This window comes from Brassica napus, chromosome A3 (assembly GCF_020379485.1).
Source record: "Brassica napus cultivar Da-Ae chromosome A3, Da-Ae, whole genome shotgun sequence".
NCBI lineage: Eukaryota > Viridiplantae > Streptophyta > Magnoliopsida > Brassicales > Brassicaceae > Brassica > Brassica napus.
Window position 1 is genome coordinate 29,836,613 of NC_063436.1, and position 24,607 is coordinate 29,861,219.

The following is a 24,607-nucleotide window of genomic DNA, read 5'->3' on the forward strand; positions in this document are numbered from 1 at the left end:
AATATCCGCGCGGGTGCGCGGGTCAAAATCTAGTAAAATATTATAACACAATCACTAAACACAAAAATAGTTTTTAATTATATTAGTATACTTTTTATATTATTTTCTATCAAAATCGCACTACTTTTCTATCAAAACTGCACTACTTTTCCAATCAAAACTGCACTACTTTTCCAATCAAAACCGCACTTGTTCCGCAAACAGTATCAACTGCAGTTGCACTGTACTGCACTTAAATTTGGTCCCGCTTGTATTATAGGGTTTATATTCTGCATATTTTGAAATGAGAGGAGGAGGAAGAGGATAGCTGTTTAACGCCAGTCTCGAAAATAAAATCACACAAGTAATAAAAGGAGAATAAACTGATCAGGAAGACTGTCCACGTAGGACAAAATAATCCACCAATCAGGAGTTCTGTTTTTGACACGTCATCTCGGGTGTTTGTTGATGGGCCTCGATTTTTTCCAATGAAAGAATGTTAATTTGTTGGCCCAGTAAGCCCATCTCTATTGCGTTGTCTTCTTCTCACGCGTGATCTGAGAGACGAGAGTCACGACGTTTCCCTTTCTTTTTCTCCAGATCCCGTTTTGCTTTCTTTTTTCTCCAGATCATGTTTTGCTCGATCGAATCGTGAGACCCTTTGCTTTACCTCCCTTCGTTTCCGTTTCACGATCTGATCAATCAATACGTTCCCCACTTTATTTCTCCATTTAATCTGATTTATGGATTCTCTCATCCTTTCGTGTTCTGAATTCATTTATAAAACTCTTATTCCGAGTTTTATTTCGATCAAACTTGATTATCGCGATGAGTTCGAACGGAAAATTGACGTTGTCCGGTGATCTGATTTCGAAGAAACAAGGAGGCGTTGGGGCTGACTCCTTTCCCGAAACGAACAAGTCCATCGGCAAACACGGTGGCTCTTCGGGCCTCTCGATCGGCGTTTCCCATTCAAAAAAATCCAAAGGCGATGCGTCTGTCTCTTCTCCCGGTCCGAACAAACCCATCGGCGCGACGGGTGACTCTTCCGGCGTCCCCACCGGCGTATCTAACTCGAAGAAACCTAATGGTAAGAAGACCCGTGTATTTCGTTATCTTATTATAATATCTGAGGCTTTGTGCTTTCTCAGACCATGATAACGATCATACATATTCTGCAGGTCCGATAGTTGAAAGGGCGAAGGCAGTTGTATCCTCCGGCGTTAGGGGCAAAGCCGCTGTCTCCTCTGATGTCAGGGGTAAAGCTATTGTCTCCGCCAACGTTAGGGAAGTGATGTTCTTCAAAGATGTGCAATTCGGTCCTCATGAAGGCGAGGTGAGGTTTCGATTGATCCACTTTTGGGAAGCTCGAAATGTTCTGACGAAGCTTCTTTTCGGTCTCGAGATGCTACTCATCGACGAAGAGGTATAAACCGAGATATTTTTTATGATATAAGTTAATAAATTGTTTAAACTACAAGCTAAGATATCATTTTAGCTTCAAACTTATCTGTCTATTCCAAGTTGATATTTTTTAGAATCAAATATATATTGATGCACTTTTTTTTTAGAAATGAATGTTCGTGCTTGATAGTTTAATCACGTAAGCTAATTCTTTTTACTGTCTCACTTGTGTGATTTGCTCTACGTTTTCAGATCGTTATTTATATCAACAGAAACGCTTTTGAACTTACTGAATTCATATTGCCTGTTGAGTATCTTAAATATTTTTGTTCACCTTTCAAATAATTCGTGACTTTCTTTTCTAAAATAACTCTTTCATGTTGTTAACAGGGCACTGTTATACAGGGCTTCATCCCATCTGCAAGGATTGAAACCTACTTGCCACACATGATGGCGGGTGGCATTTACAGACTCAACAATTTTTTCGGGTCTAGAAATAAAACTCTGTATCGAGTAGCTGAGCCAAGTGTCGTTATCACCTTCTCATCAGCATCCGCTCTCTCTGTTCTGGAGAACAGTCCGGTCTGTTTCCCTGATGACCGTTTCCGGTTCCATGGATATGAAGAATTTGATGCTGCCTGCGACTTGAAAGGAGATCTCTATGGTAAGTTCTCACAATCATTCCAACTCATCATCATCTGTATATGATGATGTTAGTTTCTTTTAGGTTTGTCCAATCTTATATATATAGGTTTCATTGCTGCGAATATAGTATATAAAGTATTGACTTTGCATGATGTCTTTTGTAGATTATGTTGGCCACATCAAGCTTGTGAATGGGCAGGTTCTCAATGACAGTCTCGTGCTAGATGAATCTGAGATAGTTTCAACTCGCCGCATTTTGCTTCATGTTCAAACACATGAGTAAGCTAATACATATCTTCTTCCATTTTCATATATTTTTTCCCTTACCACGCGTGTTTTGGATGTTGTAGAGGCCCCGTTATGAAGCTATACCTGTGGGACAAAGCTGCTTTCGATTTCATTGAAAAATTTAAAGCATCTGGAGGAACTGCAAAAGTTATTTTAGTTACCACGCTAAACCCGAAACGTTTTGGAGGTTTGTATATTATTTTTTTATTGTTAAAGAAAATACATAGGATGGTAGTGATTCATATCTGTGCAGTCTAGCTTTGATGAATAGAACTGCAGCCGATTGGATTTGTAGTTTAACAGCTTTGAGTGTTTGTAAAGTCTGTGTAGCATTAGGTGTTGAGTAACTCGATAGGTTCTGGGTATCATAAATTATAGATGTGCATAGTCTTCAACTTAATTTATTAAGATTTTTGATCTGTATTACATCATTTGAACTGGTATAGGTGCCCTATCTCTATCTTCCATGGCCTCATCACGAGTATTCATGGACAGTGATGTCCAAGCAACCCGAGATTATCTCACTTGGTAAGCATACTGTTTAACATATATTCATTGTTTTCCAGTATGGTATTTATGCTTTGACATTGTCTCAGGTTGGTCTCAAACTCAGATGTCGCCAACAGAGTTGATGCAGACGTTGTCACTAAGACTGAGACAGTGACCATATGCGAACTCTTTTCTTATATGAAGCAAGCAGATGCCAAGGTAGTTTATTACCAATGGTTAACACATTAATATGATAGTCTCTGTTTCTCACTTAATTTTAAAACTTTTTTGCAGGTTGCTTGGTTTGAGTGCATAGCAACCGTTGCTGATGTTGTGCACGGTTTAAGCTGGTATTACATAGGCTGCGGTGTGTGCCACACTAAGGCAACCAAAGGGCCTACCACCCTTATGTGTAAGAAGTGTGGGAAGAGTGATATTGTTGGTGTTCCACAGTAAGTGAACCAAATTTGCCTATACTCATTCTTTTAAAGGATTCATTATTAATCTGCTCATGGCACAGGTTTCTGGCCAAGATCTCTGTGTACGATAAGAGTGACCAGGCGTTTTTTTTTCTCCTTGGTGATGCTGGTCACGAGTTGACTGGAAAGAAAGCTTCTGAATTGGTTGAAAGCTATTTTGAGGTAATTACAAACCGCCATCTTTATTCCTTTTTAACTGTATTCTTTCAATATAGTTAGAAATGTGTAGTGACAATTGTTTGAATGTATGTTAGGCCAATGAGAGTGTAAGAGATGATTACATAGTTCCAGTGCCTCAGGCTCTGTCTGATACCATAGGACAGACTCGCAAGTTCATTGTGAAGGTCTCAACTCACAATTTGACTGGCAAGACCCAATCTTTGACTGTAACAAAGGTGCTCCCTTCAGACGATCCAGAACTTGAAGGCGAGCTGGAGGAAGATGCGATTATCCCAGTCGCCCATAAAACTTTGGATGATGGAGGTGCTGAGGATGATCCTTCCATGGACTCTAAGGGCGAAAAGGTAAAAAGAGCTGCTGAAAATGATGAATCAGATGATCCTAAACGAGCCAAATGTGGCTAAGATGTTTTAAGTGGTGGTGCTTATGGTTACTAGACGTTTATGCGTTTTTCCTTTTCAATTTCAAACTTCATATTTGCAACAATTGAATGTCTTTCTTGAAAACTCTTTTTGGTTAATTTATGTTATTGCTTTCTTTTTAAGTTTGATTTTGCTATATTTGTTTCGATACTCATCTTACAAAGCATAAAATGTTTGATATATACTATATCTGAACATGCACCAAGGCCCTACAAAGGGCTAATACCATATCAACAAGTTAATGAACTAAAGCTCATGATCATAATTTTAAATTTTAAATTTCTTGCTAATCAAAATCTGTACGATAGGTTTTAAATTGAGGCGTCTTTCACATGCTGTTCTGTTCCTCTAATAATGTTCTTTTCATTGACTTAACCCAACTAATTTTGATTTAATATAACACCAACTACAGTAAATGATCTATTTACAAAAACTGCCTAAATACAAAAAAAAAAAAATATACACTGTAAATTCAAGTTCAAACACAATATTTTATGTAGTCATTCAATTTAATAATACTCTTTTTTTTCAACATAATAATACTCTTTACATACACAATATAATATACAAATATCTGTTTTCCTAATTCTAAAACATATTATGGACATAGGCTGACCCATTTACAAATCACAACAATGTAAACCATAATAATCCAACACTCAGCTAAATCTCTGGCCAGACCCAATATAAAATGTTGATCGATTCAAATTTATATTAAATAAACATAACAATGATACTTAATTGTAATAGTTTGATAATACATTTAATATTATTTGATAATCTCTTTTTTTGTAATATTTTTATATTTTAATTTATTGTGTTCATTGCAAAGTTTGATTTCATTATAAAAATTAACTAGATTTTGACCCGCGCAGGCGCGCGGGTGTATATTTTGAAAAATATGTTGATATTTGTTTTTCATGTAATTATTAGGATTTGGAAAAATGAATCCGAGGAACATAACCGATACCGATCCAAAGATATAGTACCAAACCCAAACATAAATTGATTAAATATTCTAATTATTCAAAATTTTGTTATTTAGAGAACCGAATCTGATCCGAACCGAAGTATTTGGGTATCCGAATTTATCTAAAAATAGATTTATATACTTATATATATTAATTATTTTTAGATTTAACGTATATAAAACATCAAAAATGATACTTTTAAATTGGTTTAAATACTTGAAAATATATATAGATAGTCAAAAGTAAATATCTGAAATAGTTAAAGTATACTCAAATCACCAAAAATACTTAAAATAATTATTGATTTCGTATCCAAAATTTTAAATCAAGCCAATTGATATGTTAAGCTTAAGTATTATGACATATGTTATTCAAATTTATACGTAATATATTATTTTATTTATACATTTTGAGAAATTTAAAATATATAATGATTTAAGACTTTAAAAATAATTTAAATTAGTTATCCAAACCCAAACCAAACCCGCAAAGATCCAAATCGAACTCAAACCAAAATTTAGAAACATTCTAATAAGGCTGAAATCTTTGACCCCGAAAACTCAAAATACAAACCGATCAGAACTAAACCCGTATGGGTATCCAAAAGCCCATCCCTAGTCATTATTATATATCGTATTTTATCATCATATAATTAATCGTATTTTATATGTACCATCATATAAGTAATCATATAATTAATAGTATTTTATACATACCATCATATAAATAATTACATATATTATATTTTTAAAACTTAATATGAAATATGAAAACCATAATTTGAGTTGGTATTTCAAATTGGGCTTTGTATTATATTTTTCTTATATATATTGACAATATTTTTTTATAATGGTTATTGAAAAATAGTTTAGTAAAAATCCATTTTTGAATATATGTATATTTTTGAATCAATTTTTGATATAAATCAAATTTGAATTATTATTTTGATTTTAAATATGTATATAAAGTTTAAATTTTGTTTTATGGTTAGTTTAGAAAAAAAATTTTTAGGGAATTAGATTGACCCATTTTGGTATATTTTAAAAGTGGCCTAGATAACTTTCAATTTTTAAAAAAAACATAAGCCCATTACTTTTTTTTCTTAATACTACTATCATTGTTTTCAAACAAAATTTTTTTTTTTTAAAAGACTGCAATCCATGTTTCCAAACACTCCAAATTTTTAAAAGTCCTATTCAAGTCTCCAAACACTACAATTTTGTACTTGAGTTTTAATAAGATAGATGTAATGATAGGTACGAAATTGCATTAACCATAACTGCTATATTCTAAAAAAGAAGACTAATTCTATACTTTAATATCAAGATTATTTTCTGAAATTTCATTTTTATGAAATCGCTATGAATATAAAAAAATATTTCGTTTGAAGTTTTGTGAATATTTTCTTTAACATACATTTTAATTGTTTAATATAAAAGGGAAAATAAAAAAACAGATAAACTTAAATTTTATTAGTTTTGGAGATACATTTCCTTCAATCCAAACAAAAACATTAGAAGTTATCTTATATATTAAAACAGAAGTCACAACCTTGATTCATGTGTGATTTTTTTAAAAATGGACCTAATGGACCTATTCATAAAAATTTGTACTACATTTTAATTCAGACTAATAATAAATAAAAATTTTAAAATATTTTAATCGTAATATAATATGTTGGTAAGATGGGTTAACATTATCAAACTATATAACACATGTATAAAAATTAACATGTATTTCTTTAAAGTTAATAATATAAAATCTTTGTAACTACTTTAATCATAATATATTTTCATTTTAAATATAATATATATTTATATATTATATTTTAAAAATTTTAATAAATCTGTGTAAAAATATTTAAACAATAACTTAATGTATTTTAAGTTATCATTCAGAAATGAAAATAAATAAATTATATCCTATTTTATCTACTTTTATAGTCATGATCATGTTAAAATATAATTGTTATACTAAAATAAATATGATAAAATTATATTCAATTGATAAATTTATAAATTTTATTTTCATAAATATAAACTACTTATTTAAAATATAATATGATGATAGAATAACTTAAAGTTAACAAACTATATAATACATGTCTTAAAATTAACTTATCTTACACTTTTATATATACAATAATAAATTATCTAAAATGAATAAGCATAAAAATATTGGTAAAAAAAAATCCAGTTTTGAAATACGGGTCAGAATTTAGCCTAAATTAAATACAAAATATTTTTTCATTAATATATTAATTTGCTTAATAACTAAATGTAAATACAATAAGATAAATATATAATAAGAAGTGGCAAATACATAAGGTTTAAACAATTAATTAATTATAACATGTAAATTATAAAATTATTGTATTTGAAATAGTTATATAAATATTTAAGTATATGATTAACATTAAAAATATATACCACTTATGTTCTAAAACAATAATTTATGTATAAAAAAGTGAAAACAAACACCCGTGCGGTTGCACGGGTCAAAATCTAGTTATTATTAAAATCGACTATCCACACACTTTTCCGCGCATCGCGCGGAGAAAGAATCTAGTAAAAATAAAATAGGCGTGGAACTTTAATGGGAGAGTAGATAAAATCAACGGCTCAGATCATCTATCTTCCTCTTATGATCGATCGATCTCAATTCAAATTCCGCCTTTCTTTCTCTCTCTCTTCTCCTCTCTATAATCGATTTGTGTTCTTCTTCTTCTTCTTCTTCTTCGTCTGGATTACATTCTGGATTTAGTGGATCTGCTGCTTCTACTCTGAGCCTTACTGTGGATTGAATCGGATGAGCATAGTGTCTCCCTCTTCTTAAGGTCTCTTCTGAAGATCAAAATCTACTCTTTCCAACTTCTCTTTGATTTTGTTTAGGAAAAGTTCGAAGCTTTGTTGTGTGTTTGGACCCAATCTCATCACCTGAAGTTAATTTCTGCCTTCTTCAATCTCAATTTGTTGCATTTAATATTCGCCGTTTTGAATTTTAGCTTCTGTGAGTGTTTAAGCTTTTCGCTAAGTATTATTGTATCTGTAAGCTCATGCTGACTCTTAGTCCGACTGTGTTTAAATTTATGTTTTTCTTTTTGTTTCAAATCGTAGGCATTGTGCTAGGCTTGTAACGAGACGAAAGACACTGGCTTTGGGGTGTGTTGTATTGTTTCTCTTGCTAAGAATGAAGAGTGAGATGAAAGCCCCCACTATTCCACACGAAGGAAGCAAGAAAGGGAGTCACGGGTATTGCTTTTCTTCTGTCCTTTATTTTTTCCATTGTTGAGGTTGAATTGCTTTTATTTAGCACCGAATTTCGAAATTCAACAAGTTATTCTCAGGTTAATTTTGCAAAGTCTCTTTGTGTGTGATGTGTTGAACACTTTCATAGGAGGCCATGTGGTCCTGCAAGACGATCCACCAAAGGACAATGGACCGCCGAAGAGGTGAGTTCCTGTAACTCTTTGATTCTTCCTTTCTTCATTTATTGTGGATTTTCAATCACAGATGTATCCTCGCACATTTAGTTGGCATTAGCTATCCTTTGCTGTACTCAACATTTATCTCTATGAACTTTTCTGTTACATTAATCATGTTTTCCCTGGACCAGGACGAAGTCTTGTGCAAAGCTGTTGAGCGTTTTCAAGGAAAGAACTGGAAGAAGATTGGTAAGTCAAGTAGCAAATTCCGATTCATTGTTGTCCTAGTTTCGTTTTAGAAGGAACTTAAAGATCAGCTCAATGTTTTGCTTCCGTGTTGATTTGTAGTCTTTGATTAAGATGGTGAAAGCAATGCGTGATTTTTATTCGTTTCACCTTTTCAGCTGAATGTTTTAAAGATCGGACTGATGTCCAGTGTCTTCATAGATGGCAAAAGGTCCTGAACCCAGAGCTTGTGAAAGGGCCGTGGTCAAAAGAGGTGATTGCGTTATATATGCTTTACTCAACTTTGCTCCCTGTGGTGGTCATTTCAGTGTCGTACATGTTAATATCTGGAATGTGTTTCATGACATTTTTATTTTTCCATTATTTTTCAAAGGAGGATGACACAATAATTGCTCTGGTGGAAAAATATGGGCCAAAGAAATGGTCTACTATTTCTCAGCAATTACCTGGGCGCATTGGAAAGCAATGTAGGGAAAGGTATATACACATAATCTCCACTTCTTTTGCAGTGACATTTTCAACTAGACCTTTTTATTTTGTATGGTGCTTGGTTACACATGAACATTGTTGTGGTTGATGTAGGTGGCATAACCATCTTAACCCTGGCATTAATAAAAATGCATGGACCCAGGAAGAGGAACTGACTCTTATTCGTGCACATCAGATTTATGGGAATAAATGGGCAGAGCTAACTAAATTTTTGCCAGGAAGGTAATATAATATTTCTCTTCCATTTGTAGTGATATGACAGTATTTGCTGACCTGTGTCCTGAAGATTTGTGGTCTCTTATCTTTCCATAGGTCAGACAATTCAATAAAAAATCACTGGAACAGCTCAGTTAAGAAGAAACTGGATTCCTACTACGCATCAGGTCTTTTGGATCAGAGTCAAAGCTCGCCACTCATTCCCATCCAGACCAATTCCATAGCTTCATCTTCCTCGTGGATGCACAGCAGTGGAGATGAAGGTAATTTCAGGCCAGGGGCTGATGCTGAAGAATCAGAATGCAGCCAGGCTTCAACTGTTTTCAGCTGTTCACAATCGACCAATGATTTATTAGATGAGGCTAAACCTGCAAACGAAGAATTCTACACTCCTGTGTTGCCTGCAGGAACAGAGCAGCAAATCTCAAACTCTCCATCTCATGCAGAATCGTACTACCCTTCCTTTGAAGATGTAAAAATTGTTCTCCCCGAGATTTCTTGTGAAGCAGAATCCTCAAAGGAGTATCAGAATCATAATGGTTTAACCGAGGTTAGAACTACCGCAGCTACAGAGGATCACTTGCAGGCTGTATGTAATAATGATAAACAGGACCGTGATCTAGACTGTCCTCAGTTATTGGGAGATGAAACAAATGAAGCATGCCAAGCTTTTCAAAATTCAGTCAGAATAAGTGATCAACCTTCTTTGCCAAACTCGGACACAGATATGCATCCACAACCTCAAACTTTGATCACGGACGAGGAGTGCTGTAGGGTTCTTTTCACAAATACTACGGAAGATAACGGTGTAGCTTCTAATGCGCAAGGGCAGAACTTGGTTGATCCTCAAAAGGGCAAAGGATCCATTCCAGCTTCTGAAACTGAAAACATTCCAGCTTTATCCTGGCATCCTTCAAATTGTAAGGATTCTGTTCAAGATTGTCACCTTCTTGAAGCTACTGCATTAGAACATAAAGTGGATACAAATGATAGTTTCATCGACACTGATGGACATGTAACTTCCCATGGAAATGATGATAATGAAGGTATCCCAGACCAGCAGAAGCCGTCTTATATTCCCAAGGATTCTTTGAAGCTAGTACCCCTGAATAATTTTACTTCTCCTGCTAGAGTGAATAAGATTAATTTTCCTGTTAACGACAAGCCAGCTGAAAAAGACAAAGGATCTCTTTGTTATGAACCTCCACGGTTCCCAAGTGCAGATATTCCTTTCTTCAGCTGTGATCTTGTTCCATCAAATAGTGACTTAAGGCAAGAGTACAGCCCCTTTGGTATCCGCCAGTTGATGATGAATTGTACAACTCCGTTAAAGCTATGGGATTCACCGTGTCGTAATAAGAGCCCTGACGTCATGCTTAAAGATGCTGCCAAAAGTTTCAGTGGTACACCATCCATCTTGAAGAAGCGGCAGCATCGGGACTTGATGTCGCCTGTGCTTGATAGGAGAAAAGAAAAATTGCTGAAAAGTGCTGAGGCTTCCTCCTTGGCTAAAGACTTTTCACGCTTAGATGTTATGCTTAATCATTGCAATTCCTCTATTTTGTCAGAACGTCCTGACAATAAAAATGAATATGCCTCCTCTTCCGAAGCCAAAAAGGACCCAAAGGAAACCTTGGAGGCAGGAGTGACTTCAGTTAAAATTGTAAGTCCGTCTCTTTCACTCTTCTTAGTTCTTACTTTAACGTGCACTGTCTGGTATACATATAGTGAATCTACTAGTGAACTTTTCGTTGCTTAATAAGTCAATCTAGTTCATTGAAATCTTGTCTTGTTAGAGCGTGCCTTCTAAGAACATTGCATCTAGTTATTTAAGCTGTCTTTGTCAAGGATTATAGTCTTATCACTGGTGCTAGTTCTCCAATAATTTAACCTTACAAGCTTTAGTCTCTAAATGTGTTGCTTTCCTTTGCACCAGGACCAAGAAACTCGTAGAAGTTTGGTTTACTGTAATGATGTTGAGATGCAACTGAGTTCTCCTGATAAAAGTGGATCGAGACCAGATAACAAAGTGAATACAACTGCGTCAGAACCTCCATTCACTGTAGACTCTATTCCTTTATCAACAATCGCAGGAAACAAAACCAACACTGCAGAGAGTAGTTTTGATATTATTGAAAACTGTAGCATGTAAGTTTTACCTTTCCTCACCTGATTTTTCGGTTGATTCATATATTTGCTGGAAAGTATTATTCTAAGTTGTCTTGGTTCCACTCTTTCTAGATTTGATGGAACTCCGTTCAAAAAACTCCTTGATACCCCATCACCATGGAAATCCCCTTTACTCTTTGGTTCTTTCTTGCAAAGCCCAAAGTTACCTTCAGACATTACATTTGAGGTAATGGGAGATTGAGTGACTATGAATGAAACTAGTTTCTAGATACTACTGAAGCCCTTGCTGATGGACAAATATTCTTTGTTGTTTTTTCTTTATTTTCAGGATATTGGGTGCTTTATGAGTCCCGGAGATAGAAGCTATGATGCCATAGGACTGATGAAACACTTGAGTGAACACACAGCTACAGCTTATGCAGATGCTTTGGAAGTCTTGGGTAATGACACACCTGAAACAATACTCAAGAAGAGACAGATGAACAAGTCTATTCAAGGGAAAGAAAATCAGCTTTGGCCTCACGATCAACTGGAAAACCGTTCCCAGGTAACATCTTCAACTATCGCAACATAATATTTCCTTACAAATTCTTAATAAGTTTGGAACCTCTATGAACTCTTTTATTCAATTCACCAAAGAATTACACCATGGAGGAGTCTCCAAACTCTCGACCATTGCACAAACCAAGACCCTAAGCAAACCCTTTAGCTCTCAACTACCTGTAAAATATGTTGCTGACAATGCTACAATTCACTGCTCAACCACTAGGCTAGTTACAAGGAAACTTTGTCTAGTCTTTCTTCTGTTCTTAGTCTAACTAAATGTTGAAATTGAATCTTGACTGGTTGAGATAGGAGGTTTAGAGTTTGAGTTAATAAGTTGACTTGCTCTAAACCAATTCTGTGTGGAAATGCAGGTGGAGCGTCGCGCCTTGGACTTCAGCGATTGTGGAACACCGGGGAAAGCAAAGGTATCCTCGGCTTCTCCAGGCGGCTACTCGAGCCCATCATCTTACCTTCTGAAGAGTTGCAGATAGAAAAGGCTGCTTTTGTTGATAGATCTCTGAAGGGACATTCATTATCCCCTTCAATTTTTTTGATCATCCTATATATGTACTGTATGTCTTATTTTAATCTCTTCATTAAAAAATTTCTTCTTTGTAATGTGTGTAGATCTTGCAACTCTGGACATGATACACTTGATTAAATAGCGAAAAAGATATTTGTTCTTAATAAATTAACTTCTACATTGTATGAGTTTCAAACACTGTTGAACGTCAGGTCAAAATGTATATTTAGGTCTGCACTCCAACTTCAAGATTCCGAAACCAATGTAAACGATCAAAACAGACGGTGGACTGACCAAAAGACAGAACCAAACCCAGTTTTGATATCTACAACCTCAACACTCCTACTGGCTACTTGCTCTGATTTATCTTCTGGATCCACAATCATCTCATGATCAGTCACAGGCAACAATTTGGTGAGCTCAGTCTCTGAAGAAACCATCTCTTGAGGTGACTATCTGTCTTTGTTACCATCATACCAAATGCTTCTTCTCAAGAATCATGATCTTGAGGGAACTTCATTGTAATACTAAGGTTTGTCTTCTTCATCAGATGATAACAAAGATGGATCCATCCATGCTTTCTTTCGACATCTGGTGTGAATTCCAAAGGATTAGCTTCAAGCATCTCCAAGCCCTGATGGTTTCTGTTCCCAAACTCCCCTTCGTCATTAGTTAAAGCAGCTCTTCTCCTAAGGAAGAAAGCAGTTCCAGCATACAAGACTACCAAACCCCATGAAGATACCTCGTAGCACCAAAACAATAGTACAGAACAGCTGCTTCCTAGTGTCAGGAGGCTTGAGACGAGAAATATAGCTAGGAGACCGTAGAATGATAGCAAACACAACATTCAGAATTGACAGGCAACGAACCCCACCTGTGAATTTACCAGAGGCAGGATCAAGAAGATCAATAGCCCATTTAAGATCCAAAGCTTAGTGATAAGAAACTCTGATGATCCCAGAGTCTCAAAGGTGGAAACATCATAACTAATAGCAGATGGAACAGGATTCTACATACCATAAAGTGTACAAGAAAAGGTTTGGTACTGAAAAGGAATGAATCTATGGCACTCACGGATGGAAGACACATATATGGAACGCTGAAATAAAGAGCGAGAGAAGAGAGTATACCTTTTCTTGAAGCACAGTAGCTATTTTCAACAACTTTTAGAAACCCATGACGGTGAGGAGCGGAATAAGCCACAAAAATTCCTGTAGTATTGCAACAAAACAACGAGGAAACTAAGAAGAAGACACAGCACACCTTTATGAAAAAAATTAACAAAAGACAACACAGGACAAACAGTAGGGAAGTTTGGTCACATTTAAGATAGTAAAATACTTAACAAACGTTTCCATATTGTTAGAGCCACTTCTTGAAGGACTGAAGATAAAGAGATAATAGATACTCTAGAAAATCAAACTCTAGCGGTCAGCAAAGCTGTCTCCCTTTGATAATAAATCTCCTATCATTCAACCAAAAAGTAAGAACCTTTCAAACCCCAGAGAGGTAGAATTTAGAACCACACCTAACAACAATCACTCGGGTTTTGAGGACACATCAATGCTCAGTTCTAGAGACTAACACTCACCTAGTAGAATCTAGAGACTGACACTCACCTGCTACAAGATAAACAGATGACACTAAGAAGACTATCATCGACTGAATGAAAACAACCATCCAGTAGAAATCAACAGTCTCTTGATTAAAAAGTACCTGGAAACATGTTACACATTCAAAGGCTGTAGCTTCACGTCGCCGGAGAACGGCCTCCTCAGACCATTCCAACGAAACACACTTCTCAAGCTCACAATCGTGCAAGTGAAGATGACACAGCAAATGACTCTGAAGCTTAATCAAAGCTCTATCTTCCTCCCTGAGGCTCTCGTACTCATGCTTCGGCATAAACGCCTGACGCAACGCGTCTCCAATGATCCGCCATTGAAGAATTTAAGATAAAGGTAAGATTTTTCTTGTTGGGGTTTGATCAGGAGCCCTAAATCTCAAAGCTTTTTGAAGAAGGATCAATGGAACGGAGCATGGAGTTTGAGAAATGAGGAAGAAGGTGATGGAAATAATTACGAATAGACCCCATGGAAATCATTAATTACAGATAGACCCCAAATCTTTGTTTCAGTTAACCAATTTCCCCTGAGAATGGTAACAAAACAACTAATTGTTGTGGATTTTCTATATGGGATAATTACAAAAATGTGAAAGAAACTAATTTTAAACTAAGGAAAATGATAATACAAAATAGATAAATACGAGAAGGCAAATTATTGCAAATTAATTTTAACATAAAATTATCAAAAGGTTTGGTTCCCTCATGGTATCATGTGTTGATAATAAAGCTGTCCACTAGCTTCGTTCTAGTAAAGATAAACAAGCTAAGCATTGGACCAGACCAACTATAGAAAATGCTTAGCTTTAGAGTCCTGATTAATCCACTATGAAGCTACAACATGACAATGTTATTATTTATTATTAAAAAATCAAAAAAAGTACCTGTATTATTTAAGAGTCCCATTCCCACCATACAAAGTGTGTGTAAACTACCAATCAACACTCAAAGACATGAATTCATCTTTTTAGTTCGAAAAGTATGTTTGTTTCATTGCTTTGTAAAACCAGAATAATTGGATTTGAAAACATTTATTTTTAGCTCTCAAAAAGGTGAAAAATTAATTCGGATAGAATAGTGGCCGTCGGATTCAATTGGACGGTCAAACCAACGGTCCGATGAATAGCAGACCTAACCATTATCTTGTCTTTTCCTATTTTCCTTTTTGGGCTAATTCGTAAAAAACAGGAAAATATTAAAACAAATAATAATAATGAGAGAGAGAGAGAGAGAGAGAGATTCTTCGCCGGAGTAATCTCGTGCGTGATCTTTGTTACGGCTCTGCTGATTGATAAAAGCTTTGTTGTTGAATTCGTCTCTTCTCTTCTCTTCTCTTCTCCTCGTTTGAGGTTTTTGTTGGGGGGTTCAAAGGCGAAGAAGATGGTGAACGCTATGGTGGAGAGAGCGACGAGCGAGATGCTGATCGGACCTGATTGGGCTATGAACCTCGAGATCTGTGACATGCTCAATAGTGATCCTGCGTATGCTTGCTTGCTTGCCTCTCTCTCTATGCTCCTTCGAATATTGATTTGCTTTTTTGCTTCTTTTTGTATTGAAACTGTTTATCATCGATTTGAATCTGTGATTGTTTTGTTGGTTCAGTAAAGATGAAAATCGAATTTCATAGTTCTGGAGAAGCAGATAAGCATAGCTTCCATGTTTCTTTTGAGCAATTTGAATACTTTTGACTTACTGTCTACCTGAGTTTGGCTATGGTTTAATAAAAAAACATATGATCTCATTAGCCGTTAGTGTGCATGTTTGAACTCTATTAAAGTTGACATGGTTATTGTTTGTTCTGTATAGTTAACAGTTGAGGACCAAGTCTCTCTTGGTCTATGTATGGCTGATTTTGCAGTCCCTCATGGAACCTAATAATTCATTATTTATAGAGTCTTATTGTAAAAGCTAGGAACTTTTTTTTTTCTTTACATGCTTTTTGATTGCAAGAAGCATATTTCACGGTTACATAATTGATTTTTACGAACCTTACAGATCCTACATAATGTTCTGAAATTATTGGTTGATGTTTTTGAAGGCAAGCGAAAGATGTTGTGAAAGGCGTCAAGAAACGGATTGGTAGCAGGAATCCTAAAACTCAACTTCTTGCTTTGACTGTGAGTTCCAAGATTATTGTCTCCTTTTTTACTTTACTTAATGGCAGTTTTATGATAGTATTCACTCAACATGCATTGTTATGGTGAAAGCTTCTTGAGACGATAGTGAAGAACTGTGGTGACATGGTTCATATGCATGTGGCTGAAAAGGGTGTTATTCATGAGATGGTCCGGATTGTTAAGAAAAAGGTAAAGGTTCTTCAAAATGGATTTAAATCTGTCTCTCTCTCTTTCTCTAATTCATTCAAGGTATCTATTGATGCATGTAGCCGGACTTCCATGTCAAAGAGAAAATCCTGGTCCTCATTGATACATGGCAAGAGGCCTTTGGCGGCCCTAGGGCGAGATATCCACAATACTACGCAGGCTACCAGGAGTTGTTGGTATGTCTAGTGAAATTGTTCGATGTATTTCCTTTAATAAAGTGTTGCTTCTGATTCTGGATGTCCGTATGTCTTATAGAACTATATTTAGATCCTTTTGTGAGTTCTGGTAGAAATTCGTCTACTACTCTTTCCTGATCACCAGTTTTAACTTCTGTCTCTTTCAGCGTGCTGGGGCTGTGTTCCCTCAGAGATCAGAGAGATCAGCACCTGTGTTCACACCTCCACAAACACAGCCTTTGACGTCTTACCCTCCAAATCTTCGTAATACTGGACCTGGTAATGATATGCCTGAAGCTTCGGTAGAGCCAGACTTTCCGACACTGAGGTAAATATCTTCGGTTGGAACTCTGCTATTTTAAGTTGTCGAAATTTTTAACTTATCCATGGAAGATTTTGTTAGGCCAGTTCCAACGTCCTGGAGTTATTTGACTAAAAATATACGTGAAGCTATTTTTTGTACTAATGAAACTTATTAGAAAAAAGCAAGCGTAGTTGTAAGCCTAGGTATAGGGTAAACCGAAGTTGAGACGTGATTAGAAGCAAGAAAATATTCACAAGTTCACAACTAAGTTATCTATAGTTTTTTTTAACACATTTGTAGTAATAGAGTTTCAGATTTTCTTGTAGGGCTTATTAGCAATGTATGCTAGGGTCTGCAAGTGTTAGCTTTGAGCCTGTTTACTTCTTTATTTATGACGTAATCGCATGTATCTGTTGCTTCTTAATATTTATTCTATTGTATATCAAAATTCTTTTCAGTTTGTCGGAGATTCAAAATGCAAAAGGTCTCATGGATGTGCTTGCGGAAATGCTGAGTGCATTAGAGCCGGGGAACAAGGAGGTAACACGATTTAGCTGCAGACAGAGATAATATACCAGAATAAGAAGAATATTTTTGGGATTGTTATTGGACATTGCGATTGTGGAATTAGATTATTTTTGCTTTCGACATAGTTATCTCAGGATAATCATCCTTTTTTTTTGTTTTGGATTTCTTCAGGACCTTAAACAGGAGGTGATGGTCGATCTAGTGGAGCAGTGTCGTACATACAAACAAAGAGTGGTACATTTAGTCAACTCAACTTCGTAAGAGCTCTTTCTTCTACTCTCTAGTTACATATACTTTTCTTTTTCATGTTGCATACTAGTTAAATTACTTTGAGTGCGATGAGATCTCTCATTATATTATTTTCTTATATGCATTTGTATTATGATAGTGTTTGTGAATAAAACAACCATCGTTGAGTCTTCAGTTTAATATTTCTGGCCGTGAGTTATAGCTGGTTAGGTTCTGTGTTTATATCGAAAAGCATAGAGAGACTGGGGAAGCATTCATGTTTATTTGGGTTTAGGTTTACGTAAGAAAGAAGGGAGAGAACTTTCTCAAGAATATCTGAAATCCACACTTCCTAAGTTATTGCTGTATTATGTTTACTTCACCTTTCATATGTATCACGTGGAATAGTCCAGTTGATGAGAATTGCATTTATGCTTTAGAGCTTAGCTTTCTTTGTAAACTTCTTCACCTCACAACTTTGTTATCCAGGGACGAGTCTTTGTTAAGTCAAGGTCTGGCGTTGAATGATGACTTGCAGCGGGTCTTAACAAGTTACGAAGCACTCGCTTCTGGAATTCCTGGAACTTCTGTTCAAGTCGAGAAGCCCAAGTCTGAGACTGGAAAGTCTCTTGTAGATGTTGATGCCCCACTTATTGATACTGGGGACAGCAGTAATCAAACCAACGGGTACGTAAGACCACACTTGGCCGTGTTTAAAACAATTTGTCTTAGTAAATAGCTTCTGATTTGTACGATGTCCAATATTTTTGCAGAGCTACACCAAGCACTAGTAACGGGATTCTAAATCAGTTGGCCCTGCCTGCACCACCTGTAACTAATGGTTTAGCGAATTCGAAAATAGACCTCCTCAGTGGCGATGATCTTGCTCTTGTTCCTGTTGGACCTCCTCAGCCAGCGAGCCCGGTCGCATCAAATCAAAATGCACTTGCCCTTATTGATATGTTCGGAGAGAATACCAATAGTCCGAGCCCTGCAACTGCACCAACTGGCAATTCAGCTCTCCCGAGTAGCCCTATGAATCCTCAACCAACTAGTCAAGCTGGAGAAGCTGGATTACAACAATCCAATGGATTTTCTCCTCAAGTGGGTTATTCACAGTTTGAGCAGCCATCGTACGGGCAAGGGGTCTCTTCTCCCTGGAATAGTCAGCCTGCACAGCAGTTGCAACAACCACAACAGCCATCTTATGGTAATATCTGTCTTTATATCATAACCTTCAACTTATTTCACTCTTTTAGATTCGAGAGAATTAGCTTAAGTGTAAATCATTATTTGTTCTGTTTGTAATGCATAGAAGGTGCCCAAGACAATATGGCATTTCCACCTCCCCCATGGGAAGCTCAGCATCAAGACTTCAGTCCCACTGCAGAGTCAGGAAGTCCATTTGCTCCTCAAATGCATCCAACACAAATTGGCTTCTCACATGCTCAACAATATCCTCAAATGCCCCAAAACAACAACAGTCCATATCCTCAAATGCCTCAACCCGGTATGTACATGCAACAGCCAATGCCAAACCAAGCCAATCAGCCTCTAGGACAAGGCTATCCACCCCAACAACAACAGCAGCAGCAGATGATGATGGCTCAGTTCTATGCCCAACAGCAACAACTACAACAACAGCAACAGGCGTATGGAAACCAGATGGGAGGTTATGGATACGGTTATAACCAACATCAACAAGGAAGCAGCCCATATCTGGACCAGCAAATGCATGGCATGTCCATCAGAGATCAGGCGTCACATCAGGTACCAGCATCATCGTCTTATCTGCCTCCAATGAAACCTAAGAACAAACCAGAGGATAAGCTATTTGGGGATCTAGTTGACATCTCCAAATTCAAGCCTGGTACAAAACCGACCTCCGGAAGAGCTGGTACCATGTGAAAAATCTCTACTCATGATTTATGAGTATTCGTCTCTCTGTTTCTTTACTCAGCTAACTCTCTTTCCTTCGTTTTTCAAGATTTGATCAATTGATTAGACCCACTTGTGAGATGCATACATACATATATGTTATCGTGTTCCTTGCTTATAAATTTGCTGGTGATTATGACTGGGAATGAATTTGTATATTTGTTGTAGAGAACTGTTTGTCCGGAGATTCTATTTTCTAGGACATTGTTAATCCATTTGTTTTTTCTCAGACATTATTTGTTTGATTGTTTCCAACTTTCCATTGGCAATAAAGCTCAACATGAATTTGAGAGTTTCATATATTATATGAATTATGTGTTGTTTATGTAATTTTTACTATTTGAATGTACGGTAAAAGTTTATAAATTAATAATGTTAAGACTATGATATTTTATTAATTTATAAGTTATTAATTTACCAAAAACAAATCTGGATTTTTATATTAGAATATATTTTTATAAAATAAACAAATAATTAATTTTACCGTATATATATTAATTAAAAAAAAATTTGAAAAATATATTCGACATTTATGTTTTTTTTTAATTGTAATATTTGGTGTATATAAAATAAGTTTTATAAAATTTAGATATAATTTTACTAAATATAAGCAAAATATAATGAAATGTTAAAAAAATATAAAGATAATTACGTTGTGAAATAAAGTAAATAATATAATTGTGTGTACTTATATGAAATGTATATATATATACTTGATTTTCTTTAACTACATAAAATTGAAAAAGGAATATATATATATATACTTGATTTTTAATTTTAAATAATGAAAAATAATGAATATACTATTTTAAAGAAAAAAGGTTTCTAAATAAAGTTATCTCAAATAATATTTTAAATACTAAAAGAAAACAACAAACAATATTTATTATGTATCTGTTTTGATCAAAAGATTAAAAGAGGAAACAAAATAATTTAAATAATGTAAATCAACCCTTTGCATTATATATTGATCATTTAATCTTCTTCTTCGGTTATAAACTTTTAATATTACAACTAACTTCAAACTAAATAACTAATTTAATAATTAATAAATTATGTTTGTCAATAGATCAAAACTAATATTTTTTAGACTAATAGATTAATATTATTAAAAATTAAGTGAGAGTGAAACATAAAAAGCTGACTTATCAAATAATATTACAAAAAAATTCATACGGTACAAGATAAATTACAGAAATTACGTAAATATATTTAAAAATCTAAAATATAAATGAACTAAATACAATTAACAACATGTAATATTATTATATCTATTTAAAATACAAAATAGTCGTCGTAGAAATGCAACTCAATATACACCAAAAATAAAACAAGTCAATCAGATTCTTAAACATAAAAATAGCATATATAACTAAAATAAAAATATATCAATTTAAACATTTACTGTATGGTATATCAAATTTCGTCAAGCCCATTGGGCCATAAGAGTTTGGTAGCCATGTGATTTGTTAGCTTCTATGGCGTTTGTCTGCCACATAATAAGAACTTATTACAACGTGTCCTCTGCCTGTCTGCATGATCTTCTTCTTCATTACATGTTTGTCACCAAACCAAATTAAATTTCCGTTTCATTTGGCATTTCTTCGTCTTCTACTGAGAATCTGGTCTTCAAATTATGGATACTCGGAGCTTAGCTGTATCGATGAACACCAATTTCGCCTCCTTTGATCTCTCTCGGCATTTATCTCCTCTCCGATCGGCTAAACTATCTCCCCGCTCCATTCCCAGGGCCTCAGCGTCTATCTCCACGACGAACAGTGATTCTTCTCCCTCCGGAAATGCGATTAACTCCGAAGCTATCTCTGTGAAACCAGTTTACGTCCCCACACCACCTAACCGCGAGCTCAGGACTCCTCACAGTGGGTAAATCAAATAAATCCCTTTTTTTTAGTTTCAAAGTTTCAATTTTTGTTTCCGGTTTAGCTTTTTTCCGGTTTAATTGGACTTTTGGTTTATTTTTTCTTATTCATTGTTACTCTTTCAAGTTGATTTTTTATGTTATTATTCATTCATTGAGCCTCTTCTGTTACCACTCTAAGACTGGTTGTGAAGTGAAAGTGAACTCTCATAACTTTCAATATAGAGAGTGAAATTGTCTGACAAGTTGCTGGAACAGGTACCATTTCGATGGAACAGCGAGGAAGTTCTTCGAGGGATGGTACTTCAGGGTTTCGATCCCTGAGAAGAGGGAGAGTTTTTGCTTTATGTACTCTGTGGAGAATCCTGCGTTTCGGAAGAGGCTCTCACCGTTGGAGGTTGGTCTGTATGGACCAAGGTTCACTGGTGTGGGAGCTCAGATTCTTGGAGCTAATGATAAGTATTTATGCCAATACACTGAGGACTCTCACAACTTCTGGGGAGGTAGTGTAACCTTTCTTGATCATTATTACCAACTCAATATCTGAGTCCTGTTTCTACTTCTAGTTCTTATCTCAATATTATAAGTCTTAGGTGCTATTTTTCTTTACTTAATAAATTAAACTTTGAAGTATTCCTTACCTGAATATTTTACTCATGAGTAGATAGGCATGAACTAGTTTTGGGGAATACTTTCAGTGCCATGCCAGGCGCAAGGTCCCCAGACAAGGAGGTTCCACCAGAGGTAAAAATAAATAATCACTCCCTCTTCCATCATTTGTTTACTCTGTTATATGTAAAATATATTTCTGATTATATCCGGGATGTCACTAGTTACTTAGTGATTTGAATGGATCTTCTTTTATTGTTTTCTTGAATGTTGATCTGTAAAACATGGGGGTTTTGGTTGTAGGAATTCAACAGAAGAGTGTCTGAAGGGTTCCAAGCTACCCCATTTTGGCATCAAGGTCACATTTGCGATGATGGCAGGTTATTTATCTAATTCTATGCACACCTAGGATTCAGTATGTATGACAATACTACTTGAAGTCTAATACAATAGTAGAATTGCTTTTTGAATAGACATCTTGTTTAGTATTGAGAAACCCGGCAATGGAACTGTTACTTTGGTATCTTAGGCATCATTCTTAGATCACGCCACTCACCTACAATGCTTGCTTCAATTGGTCATGATTCCTGCTCTTTGGTGATGATTTCTTTTGTAACCTCAATTCAACCAGAAGTTAGTTCATGGCAATAAAGGATGCATTGTAGTATATCTCAGATGTTGGGATTAGTTTGGCATAATATGTGTAGTAGAACTCTTTATCTTTTTCTTTGTGGAGTTTATGTGTTTAACTTTGAATTGAGTTGTGTTTGGCAGGACTGACTATGCGGAAACTGTGAAATCCGCTCGGTGGGAGTACAGCACCCGTCCTGTTTACGGCTGGGGTGATGTTGGGACCAAACAGAAGTCTACTGCAGGCTGGCCTGCGGCTTTTCCTGTATTTGAGCCTCACTGGCAGATATGCATGGCAGGAGGCCTTTCAACAGGTGGTGAACTTTTTCTTAATCGACTAAATTCAGTAATAGATATACCGTTAAGTTTACTTTGCCTTCCTTCTCTTGAATATGCAGGGTGGATAGAGTGGGGTGATGAAAGGTTTGAGTTTAGGGATGCACCTTCTTATTCAGAGAAGAATTGGGGTGGAGGCTTCCCTAGAAAATGGTTTTGGGTAACACATTCTCATCCATGTGTATTACATTTCATTGTTACATACAACTTTGACCCCTGTTTGGTTGCTTTACTACTCGGTGCCTCTTTACAGGTCCAGTGTAATGTATTTGAAGGGGCAAAGGGAGAAATTGCTTTGACTGCAGCTGGGGGGTTGAGGCAGTTGCCAGGATTGACTGAGACCTTTGAGAATGCTGCACTGGTATGCAACTAATTAACATCCTCTTAAGACACAATGTTATTAGATAAGTAGTTTACAAATCTCTGAGCCCTTTGCAGGTTTGTGTGCACTACGATGGAAAATTATACGAGTTTGTTCCGTGGAATGGTGTTGTTAGCTGGGAGATGTCTCCATGGGGTTATTGGTACATGACTGCTGAGAATGAAACTCATATGGTAATATAATTTCTCTTCCTCATATTCTTCATTCTGTTTCACTTTGAGCCCTGATGAGTATCCTGTGACAGGTGGAACTAGAGGCAAGAACAAATGAAGCGGGTACACCTCTGCGTGCTCCAACCTCAGAAGCTGGTTTAGCTACAGCTTGCAAAGATAGTTGTTACGGTGAACTGAAGTTGCAGATATGGGAACGGAGATATGATGGAAGTAAAGGCAAGGTATGTGTGTACAAATGCATCACTGTAGTTAAAAGGCTTAGCTAGTCCACTGAGGCAGTTAAAGAAGCCTAATATGGTGAATGATGATGCAGGTGATAATGGAGGCAAAGAGCTCGATGGCAGCAGTTGAGATAGGAGGAGGACCGTGGTTTGGGACATGGAAAGGAGATACGAGCAACACACCTGAGCTACTCAAACGGTCTCTTCAGGTCCCTTTGGATCTTGAATCCGTCTTTGGTTGGGTACCTTTCTTCAAGCCACCTGGTTTGTAATTGTAAGTTGATAGAAAGCCAAGTGACTCAAAAACTGAGTATGTTGCTAGCTTCCAGTAATATCAATATGTATGGTTTAGTTTATTGGGCCCTTTTTGAGTAATACAGGCCAGTGTAAAGTCTACTTAAAAAAAAAAAGCCTACGTGTTTAAATCTAAACCGGGAATTGGATTGGTAGTTTTGTCTATAAACCAAAAGATAACCGGTTCAAGTTATCTATTAGATTCCTAATATACTTCAGAGCCTTAATTTTCATGATAATTAATATCTCTTACCACGTGATTAAGACTAAATTTGCAAGATGGTTAACTACAACCACATCATTTGGTGTTCCCGCAGCAACGAAACAAAACAAATTTTGTAAAAACGTCTTCTTTGTTGTAAACAATGGGGAAATCGTGGTGTATATTACTGAATCAAAGTGTTCTCTTATATAGGGACTAGGGATTAACCCGGGCTACGCCCGGGATTTTTATTTTTTTCTAATTTAAGTTGTTAAATTATTTATATTAAGGCTATGATTTATATTTATATAAATGTTAAAATGCATGT

The 24,607-nt window shown here is 35.8% G+C and overlaps 4 protein-coding genes and 1 pseudogene across 6 annotated transcripts; 4 read left to right on the plus strand and 1 right to left on the minus strand.

Moving 5' to 3' along the window:
- The first annotated feature begins 807 nt into the window (after positions 1-807).
- LOC125607231 lies at positions 808-3,868 on the plus strand. The gene is made up of 10 exons (XM_048777102.1): positions 808-1,069; positions 1,161-1,405; positions 1,774-2,047; positions 2,193-2,307; positions 2,379-2,503; positions 2,763-2,844; positions 2,913-3,024; positions 3,100-3,257; positions 3,326-3,446; positions 3,539-3,868. The coding sequence occupies exons 1-10, from the start codon at positions 808-810 to the stop codon at positions 3,866-3,868; spliced, it is 1,824 nt and encodes a 607-aa protein (XP_048633059.1).
- A 3,597-nt stretch (positions 3,869-7,465) lies between these two features.
- Positions 7,466-12,611, plus strand: LOC106423406 (transcription factor MYB3R-1-like). Of its 2 annotated transcripts, none has more exons than XM_048765975.1 (12): positions 7,466-7,693; positions 7,974-8,108; positions 8,254-8,308; positions 8,473-8,530; positions 8,686-8,780; positions 8,901-9,004; positions 9,110-9,238; positions 9,329-10,895; positions 11,169-11,380; positions 11,474-11,588; positions 11,691-11,909; positions 12,280-12,611. In XM_048765975.1, the coding sequence occupies exons 2-12, from the start codon at positions 8,047-8,049 to the stop codon at positions 12,397-12,399; spliced, it is 2,736 nt and encodes a 911-aa protein (XP_048621932.1). In that variant the 5' UTR covers positions 7,466-7,693; positions 7,974-8,046; the 3' UTR covers positions 12,400-12,611. The 2 variants fall into 2 exon arrangements, with proteins under 2 accessions (XP_048621932.1, XP_048621935.1); XM_048765978.1 differs by having other exon boundaries at positions 7,471-7,866.
- LOC125591563 lies at positions 12,571-14,979 on the minus strand (annotated as a pseudogene).
- Positions 14,980-15,230: 251 nt separating this feature from the next.
- LOC106423384 (TOM1-like protein 9) lies at positions 15,231-19,851 on the plus strand. 2 transcript variants are annotated; one of them, XM_013864159.3, is made up of 10 exons: positions 15,231-15,536; positions 16,094-16,172; positions 16,263-16,361; positions 16,442-16,555; positions 16,723-16,883; positions 17,318-17,399; positions 17,559-17,644; positions 18,105-18,302; positions 18,389-18,825; positions 18,931-19,851. In XM_013864159.3, the coding sequence occupies exons 1-10, from the start codon at positions 15,436-15,438 to the stop codon at positions 19,521-19,523; spliced, it is 1,950 nt and encodes a 649-aa protein (XP_013719613.1). In that variant the 5' UTR covers positions 15,231-15,435; the 3' UTR covers positions 19,524-19,851. The 2 variants fall into 2 exon arrangements, with proteins under 2 accessions (XP_013719613.1, XP_013719614.1); XM_013864160.3 differs by having other exon boundaries at positions 18,934-19,851.
- A 1,203-nt stretch (positions 19,852-21,054) lies between these two features.
- Positions 21,055-24,232, plus strand: LOC106423394 (tocopherol cyclase, chloroplastic). The gene is made up of 10 exons (XM_013864171.3): positions 21,055-21,437; positions 21,691-21,935; positions 22,097-22,176; positions 22,345-22,421; positions 22,816-22,985; positions 23,070-23,167; positions 23,261-23,368; positions 23,446-23,562; positions 23,634-23,783; positions 23,876-24,232. Exons 1-10 carry the CDS (start codon positions 21,190-21,192, stop codon positions 24,053-24,055), a joined length of 1,473 nt encoding a protein of 490 aa, XP_013719625.1. The 5' UTR covers positions 21,055-21,189; the 3' UTR covers positions 24,056-24,232.
- Positions 24,233-24,607: the final 375 nt, after the last annotated feature.

Excerpts from the sequence above, each read along its gene's own strand:
- LOC106423406 (XM_048765975.1), top strand. The coding sequence starts at position 8,047 with ATGAAGAGTGAGATGAAAGCCCCCACTATTCCACACGAAGGAAGCAAG. Across the intron at positions 9,005-9,109 it reads GGAAAGCAATGTAGGGAAAG|GTGGCATAACCATCTTAACC; the intron begins GTATATACACAT and ends TGGTTGATGTAG. Across the intron at positions 11,381-11,473 it reads ATTATTGAAAACTGTAGCAT|ATTTGATGGAACTCCGTTCA; the intron begins GTAAGTTTTACC and ends CACTCTTTCTAG.
- LOC106423394 (XM_013864171.3), top strand. The coding sequence starts at position 21,190 with ATGGATACTCGGAGCTTAGCTGTATCGATGAACACCAATTTCGCCTCC. Across the intron at positions 21,936-22,096 it reads CTCTCACAACTTCTGGGGAG|ATAGGCATGAACTAGTTTTG; the intron begins GTAGTGTAACCT and ends ACTCATGAGTAG. Across the intron at positions 22,177-22,344 it reads ACAAGGAGGTTCCACCAGAG|GAATTCAACAGAAGAGTGTC; the intron begins GTAAAAATAAAT and ends TTTTGGTTGTAG.
- LOC125607231 (XM_048777102.1), top strand. The coding sequence starts at position 808 with ATGAGTTCGAACGGAAAATTGACGTTGTCCGGTGATCTGATTTCGAAG. Across the intron at positions 2,308-2,378 it reads CTTCATGTTCAAACACATGA|AGGCCCCGTTATGAAGCTAT; the intron begins GTAAGCTAATAC and ends TGGATGTTGTAG. Across the intron at positions 2,845-2,912 it reads ACCCGAGATTATCTCACTTG|GTTGGTCTCAAACTCAGATG; the intron begins GTAAGCATACTG and ends ACATTGTCTCAG.
- LOC106423384 (XM_013864159.3), top strand. The coding sequence starts at position 15,436 with ATGGTGAACGCTATGGTGGAGAGAGCGACGAGCGAGATGCTGATCGGA. Across the intron at positions 15,537-16,093 it reads ATGCTCAATAGTGATCCTGC|GCAAGCGAAAGATGTTGTGA; the intron begins GTATGCTTGCTT and ends ATGTTTTTGAAG. Across the intron at positions 16,173-16,262 it reads CTCAACTTCTTGCTTTGACT|CTTCTTGAGACGATAGTGAA; the intron begins GTGAGTTCCAAG and ends TTATGGTGAAAG.